The sequence below is a fragment of the Triticum aestivum genome, chromosome 6B (genome assembly GCF_018294505.1).
Source record: "Triticum aestivum cultivar Chinese Spring chromosome 6B, IWGSC CS RefSeq v2.1, whole genome shotgun sequence".
Taxonomy (NCBI): Eukaryota; Viridiplantae; Streptophyta; class Magnoliopsida; order Poales; family Poaceae; genus Triticum; species Triticum aestivum.
This window is the reverse complement of record NC_057810.1, coordinates 190196925-190204307: the sequence shown is the minus strand read 5'-3', so window position 1 is coordinate 190204307 and position 7383 is coordinate 190196925. Positions and strand designations below refer to the sequence as shown.

The window sequence follows — 7383 nt, the reverse complement described above, 5'->3', positions numbered from 1 at the left end:
TAAAGCCCTTATTTCGAGTTAAGAACACACAGAACAATTTATACCATCTCTGAAGAATTTACCTGTATTCAATGTCAGAGTGACCAAGCCAAACAGCATCAAAGTGGTGGCAATGAAACAAAAAAAAAACTGGGTCCAGAGTTGGCTCTGATCGTCAGACAGAGGTTTGCATTCTGCAAAGCTATACAACAGTCTACTTGATGACCTCGAAAAATAGAACTTCAGGCTGGAGCTTGCAGTCCTTGAAACGTTCTAGCAAATGCTCCCAACTATCTTCTCTCTGCACGCAGGAAGTTCACAAGAACAAATCAGCAAGTTAAGAATAAAATGGCTACAAGAAAGAATACAGGGCCTTGATCAACACCCAGGAGTCACGAGTAACTTACCTCGACAGTCTCGAAGCCATATATGACCCACTTGTCCTCGTCGCGAGCAAAGCAGACGTAGCGGTCATCAACATAGCAGATCTGCAAGAGGAGTTTGGATTGCAAGCTAGCATAAGATGGATACTAAATTGCACTGCATTTGCAAGGAGTGACTATGCTTGCATATGTAAGCAGGCAAATTAAGTAACCAGAGCATCAAACCAACCTTGCAATAGGCCTGTACTAATACTCAAAGCAACAGAGACAGAGAGAGAGAGAGAGAGAGAGAGAGAGAGAGAGAGAGAAGTGTGCAGATAAAAGGTTACTCCAGCAGATGTTCTGCAACCACTCCATGTGATTTGATGAGGCCATTTCCTATTCGCTATAAAGTTTAGGAAAATAATGCAAAATATACTTGTGAGAGCAGCAGACTTTAAAAGGTCTAACCAGTTTACCTACATATGATACTTCTTCAACCGTTCAATCAATGGAACGTTTATAAAAAGAACTCAGCGACATAAGGATCACACAAGCTATTGATTCTTGCTGAAATTCTTCTGTCGAGTCTTCTAAATATCTTGATATAAGTGAAGTAGGCAGGAAAAAATATGCCACAGATAGGACCATTCAAAAACTTGCAAATATCTATCAAACTCCAAGTACGAACCAACTCAGATATGATGTATCATAGTTTAAACCTTCTATCCACTTCTTTAGAAATAGCAGCAAAATGCCTTGTCAATATAACCTAGGAAATTTGAACCAGGTGACAACGCCATTTAACCACGATCCGTTTTGTTCCACAAAAATAAGAACCTTGCTTCAGTCTTAGAACAATACCAGCTTGGCCTCCAGTAACAGTCAAGGAACAGTAAATAATTAGCAACACAACTTATAAAAGGTCATGAACGTCAACCAATACAAATAGCTCATTGCTTTTTCTCATTTCAGGATTACCTTAACATGAGAATTAAATGATCAAAGTATTTGTTCAGCTCCATTAACAATTCAATTTAGGAAAATAGAATAGTTTGTTGTGCACGTACCATGGAGGTGACAGCATACATAGCTGCAGAATGAGCACTTCTGCAAAAGAACTCAGTGTCAAGGGGAGACGTGATGCCAGCCAGAACTTCAGATAGTGCGTCCTGGCTTTCACTGCCACCCAGCCAGTTCAAAACTGCCAACATGATGAATATTTGTTGGTGTAAACTACTGCAAGCTATGATGTATGAATAAAATAAAAGCCAACTTATAATTTGAGACAAGTAGCGTTACCTATTGTAAAGAAGTGTGGTGTGTTTGAAAGAAAGAGATCAATATTCTGCAGACTTCCACAATGGTCGCATTTGTTGTCCTCGCGAAACTGTTCATCCAATAGAACCGGAAGCTCTGCAAAGGACTTGATCTGTACAAGGACAATTAAAACCTCTAGTCAATATTTCCTACTTTCTAGAATACTCTTGCGTCAATATCCACCTATACAATGTTGGCTAGGCAGAAAACTATTGCATACAGCATACCTTTGCTGTTTGAGGTGAACCGGCATCAAGTTTATGGAAAAGTGTGGTATACAGGTATTCACCGGAGGACTTCCCACACCTACAGCTGAATTGAGCATCGAATTTGATCCCAAAAAGATAATGTGTTGGGCATATGCAATCTCCGCACGTGACTGAGTTCACTACATGTCTCTTGGTCTCCTTGTTTTCTCTAAAACGCAAACAAGTTTCTGACATATGCAATTCAATGAGAATTGTGGCCACAATCTCAGAAGCAAAAGTTTTCCCAACCTGCGGAATTGATTCACCAGGAATTCAGGATTACTAATTGCGTGCATGATCATACAGGACAGATGCAGAATGCAGTTGTTTTTAGGTCAATACTTACACACAACGTAAAAGAAACACAACAGCGATGCAAAACACAACAGAGCTTATAATAACAAAATACTCACTCCGTAGAGAAATATAAGAGCGTTATCTAAACGCTCTTTTATTTCTTTACGAAACGCTCTTATATTTCTTTAGGGAGTACCTAAATTCGCCCATTCTAGTGCATATACTTGGTATCAATAGTCAGCATGCATAAATTACAGTAAATAACAAGAAAAAAGAAGTTAATTCTGGTATGAACTAGGACTGTTTCCCTCTGTGGAGTGTAAGATACCACATCTATGTTTTGTTCAAAACAGTTGCAGACCTCCAAAATGACCACAAAGTAAGAAATGGACACATGCAAATAAAATAAATTGAAGGTAGCATCAGCACCGAACTGGTTTACATACTCTGCTTTCACGTTGTAATCTAACTTCAATTAATTTTTGCTTAAACAGTCTTGCAAATATATGCAATGGTGATTGAGGTCTAACCTTTTCATAAAAAGTGCTGTAATCTGCAACTCTGCAGAGAAGAGTCTTCATGCAAGTCAGTACAACATCGGTTAAGTGGTGGTCGTTTTTCTCCCAAGAAGAGAAGATTTCATAAAATTGCTGTGCAATGCAGGGATTTTCAACGGACGGGATCCATACAAGTGGCCCCATCAGAAGTTTATCTCTGAAATGCCTCAGATTGCACAATGACTGCACACATACAAAGGAAATTATAGGCTGGTTTTTCAGATTGCCCAATGACAGGAAGACATACATAGGAAATTATAGGCTGGTTGTTAAAAGGTGACATGACCAGATGCGAGTGTCTCTTACCTGTATGATTACACTCAAGATAGACAATTCTTTATCAGCATTGTTCTTGTTGGAAACAGTAAGGCTTTGTTGAGAACTGGAGGTGCTTGCCATTTCCTTGACAGATTGGCCAGAAGTTCCTGTATTATGAAATTGTAAGTATCAGTGACATAACAAAGCATATTTTACATTGTAAAACTGAGAGCATGCAACAACGTATTTGCTAATTCAAAAAAGTATTTTCCAAGAGGTTAGACTGAATGGAAGTTTTCCTTTGGAACAGAGTGCAAAGTGGCCTATAGGAAAAGAGGACATCCTAAGGATTCAAATCCTACATACCAGATAACTTCTAATAGAATATTACACTGTAAAAAAACCTCTAATATAGTGCTCCACCCATCCACACAATAAGTGTCTCAACCTTAGTACAACTTTGTAGTTTGTATTAAAGTTCATACAAAGTTAAGACACTTATTTTGGAACGGAGGGAGCAATACTCAAAATTCCGAAGGATGGAAATACTAATAAACTACATAGAAATTCCTCTGAATCAAGGAGGCATAAAACAAGCAGACTAGGGCAATGCCAGGTTTTGATCGCTGAGATATAACTTAATTATTTGCTATGACAGCAGAAGAACAAAAAGCTCCTGGAAAAGTCAATGTGACATGAGTTAACACAAATTCATTGGGCAGCAGGAACTTTACCGCATATAATATCAATATTGGCATCAGCAAATCCAATACGCCTAGTACCAGGATGATTTAGATAAAAAGGAATCCGTTTCTTCAATTCTATCTGCAAAGATGGTTATCAGTTAGCACACAATATGGGCAGTTGAGCCAACAAATGGGCATATATAACTATAAAAACTAATCACTGCAGATGTTAACAGACCCATTGGTATGATCTCGCAAGGGGAAGAATGATCTCACGATAGTCCACAAAAGTAACTTCAAGAAACTTTAGCCATAATTTCTCTATTCCAGAACAGCACTCCTGAAACTGCAATCAACAAGCAAGCCAATCATTAGTCTGACAAACATCACTATCAGCAGAACAGTGAACCAAGGAAGAATGCTAAATTGAAACCATGCCATATGTAGAAGTGCTAGACCTCAGTGCTAAGTGTATCTTTAGGCAACATCCTCAGCTTCTCCCTGATGCTCCCAAGGATCTCAGATCCTTCTCTGCATTTCCTTTGTCGCATTTCAGCAAAGGGCTCTGCCTGTATTCCAACAGATGGTGAAAGCAGCAAGGATTCAAACATATCCTGCACCCTTGGTAAAAGGAAGGCGTCAGACTGGTGGCTGAGAGTTATCCCAACCAACGAGTGATCATCCTGTGATGTATTTTCCCAATATTCTGGATCTATAAGTGACTGCAGCTTCCCCCAGAGCTCATCTCGGTGCTTGCTGCACGTGTGTTGCCAGAGCGAACTAGTGTCCGAAAACTTCTTTCCATCACAACGGGAATTGAGGCAAATCCAGAAACTCCATGACTCCTGATTCTTGAGAAAGCGCGTTGCATCAGATATGGTCTTTGCTGCCGACTTGTCGATTCCATCATAGTGCGCATGTAGCGTGTCAACCGTCACCGATACGACGCGTTGGCCCTGCGGTGCATTCTTCATAGAGGACCAATATAGTGCAGCCACAACTATGATCTGCTTGAGCAAGACATGGAGCTGCTTCTTGACATAAGATACTCTGGAATCAGAATCTGCCCCAAGAGCAGCCATGGGAGGTATGTCATCCCAATTGGGGTCATTCGGTGTCTCCATGCGAAGTGCCCGGCGGCACTCTCGCTCCGCAGCATCAAAGTTATCCAGGACGAACAAGAGCTTGGCGTGGAACAAGGCAACCATGAGCGAGTGGTCGAAGTTTTCTGCCGCTTGAGACACGGTGGTGAGCGCGCGGCGCAGAAGCTGCTTCTTGTCCATTGCCGGATCGAGGGTACGGACTGGTGCCAAGTCGATGTACGCGCGGAGTAGCTGGGCGCGCGGCGAGTAGGGGTAGGTCTCGGCGAGAAGCTTTGCACCGTCTCGCGCTTCATCGGCAGCGGGCCCGCCGAGATTGCTGGCGTCCAGCAACTTGGCGGCCTCCAATGGCAGAATCCTGTGGTTGATTCTTGCCGCGAAGCGCTCCATGGCGGTGCTGGCGCTCTTCACGGCGTCGCGCATTCTCCCCTTCTTGCTCGAGTCCCCGCTCATGTCGTACGACACGTTGTACAGCGCCGGGTCGGCTTGGTCGTTGTTCGCGACCGTGTCGAGCATGCGGAGAAACTCCTTCTGCGCGTCCTCGAAGCGACGGCAGTGGACGAGCGCCACGGCGTGGTCGGTGTTGGTGACGACGCAGTTGGGGGCGAGACGCGCAGCGGCGGAGAAGGCGTCGAGGGCGGCGTGGCGGTGGTACATCTCCAGCGCGGACGCGTTCTCGTCGTCGTATTCGTCGTCGCCGTGGGCGCCCCTTTCGATCCGCGCCATGAGGGCGGCGTGGCGGTGGATCAATCCGGCGAGGTTGAGAGCGACCGCGGAGCCCGGGTGCACGGCGGCGAGCACTACGGCGCGGGCCAGCGCAGCCTCGTGCTCGCTGTCGGAGTAGAGGTTTAGAACCTCCCGGGCCTCGTTGCGAATGGAGGCGGCCTCCGCGGCCTCGTGGTTCGCCATCGCCAGGGCGCTCGGAGAAGTTGCCCGGCTGGCCGTGGAAACGCGGGGAGATGCGCGCGAGGTGTTCGCGGAATTGCCGCAGAGCAGGAGCGGGAGGGGGAGCGTGGCGGAGGGCTTGAGGCCTAGGGTTTGGATGGAGGAGGCAATTTGCGGGCGGAAACGGGAGGGAAGGTGGAATGTGGGATCGACGAGGCGGTGGTTTTGGGTTTGGTGAGGCGTAGAGGGGAGGACCGGAGGAGGAGGAGGTATTTATATTCAGCGTGGGGAGGAAGACGGTGGTGGAAAGGGGTGGTGGACTTGACTTGGAAGACCAGACCACGAAGAGTGCGCTACTCGTGGCCCGTGGAGTCGCGGGGGAAAGAAGCCGTAGTAATATGGCCAATGCGGTACCCCGGGGAACCTCCGCCTCGATTTACCCATGGATCTCATCCTGTCCATTCCCCTCCTGTGATAGTGATTTGTAGACGGTAGCACGTTTTGGGTCAAGTTCAAAGTTCATACTCATTGGGATTTGCTTTTTTTTTTGCTTTCATTCCTAAGCGAGATATTCCCTCCGTCTCTTAAATGGATGTATCTAGCGCTAACTTGGTGATAGATACATCCATTTAAGAGACAAGCTTTTTGGGACGGAGGGAATAGTAGTTATTAATCGACATGTGCGGTACTATCACATCCTTGCCGCCACATCAATGGATTTTGGACAAATTTTTGGTGAATTTTTCAAATTAGGGCTGGGGAGGTTAAAAGGTAGAAGGTAGAGGACGACACGAGCAAGGGGAGAACAGAGAAAGAGACTTAGACTAATTTCATTTAATTGATGATTCTCACTTACACAGTATCTGGCTTATAATGGTGTATGCCTCGACTCACAGCAACATAACCCATTTTCTAGCCCATGGCCTAACACACTGCAAACCCACTTGAAGCCCACATCTCTATTTAATTTTCCCGCATTCCTCAATTGGCGCCTTCTCTTTTAGTTTACGCCTTCCGGGTTATTTAACCTAGTCACAGTATCGCCAATGCTAACATTGCCCTCTCACTGAGAACCAGTTGATCCCCAGGCTAGTGCTTCTGGATAGCGAGACTTGAGCACCTGATAATCCTCCTAGGTGCCTGCAGATGCTGGAACAGTAGACCGCTTGATCAACACTTGAAGATAGGCATCGTTTCCTTTATTAACCAAACCTTCAGGTATCACTCCCCATAAGGAAAGATCTATGATCTAGCCGAAAAGCCTTGAGTTCTGACACATGAAAAACCAAATGCACCATACTTACTCGGAGTAACTCCAACTTGTAGGCTACATTGGCAATCTTGGTAAAGATTTTAAAGATACCAAAGAATTTCAAGGCAAGCTTAGGGCATGTACGGTTTACCATTGAAGACCAAGCATGCGTCTGCAACCACAAGTACACCATTTTCCCTTCAGCAAATTCCCTTGGAGATCTCTTCTTATCTGCATATTACTTGTATTTGAACTGGGCTTTGGCCAAATGCACTTTCAGGTTAGCAGTGTGTTGATTTTGGATAGATAGCTAGGTCTGCACATCAGGATTCAAAGGGGGACCTATTGCAGGGGATGCCCTATGTTTGGCTCGTGTCCATACAAGGCTTTATAAGGTGTGCAACCCAGAGAAGCGTGGAAGTGGAGTCATACCAAAACT

The 7383-nt window shown here is 44.9% G+C and overlaps 1 protein-coding gene across 1 annotated transcript; it reads right to left on the bottom strand.

The window, feature by feature from the left end:
* Positions 1-6072, bottom strand: LOC123136515 (uncharacterized). Its single transcript, XM_044555911.1, has 10 exons — positions 4166-6072; positions 3946-4053; positions 3756-3846; positions 3070-3188; positions 2737-2946; positions 1889-2158; positions 1644-1773; positions 1412-1545; positions 387-467; positions 1-280 (listed from the first exon to the last, which is right to left on the bottom strand). Exons 1-10 carry the CDS (start codon positions 5714-5716, stop codon positions 194-196), a joined length of 2781 nt encoding a protein of 926 aa, XP_044411846.1. The 5' UTR covers positions 5717-6072; the 3' UTR covers positions 1-193.
* Between the last annotated feature and the right edge of the window lie 1311 nt (positions 6073-7383).

Coding starts and splice junctions, on each gene's coding strand:
- LOC123136515 (XM_044555911.1), bottom strand. CDS start 5,716: ATGGCGAACCACGAGGCCGCGGAGGCCGCCTCCATTCGCAACGAGGCC. Junction 468..1,411: donor TGTATGCTGTCACCTCCATG/GTACGTGCACAA, acceptor CTCCTCTTGCAG/ATCTGCTATGTTGATGACCG. Junction 281..386: donor ATGGCTTCGAGACTGTCGAG/GTAAGTTACTCG, acceptor TCCTGCGTGCAG/AGAGAAGATAGTTGGGAGCA.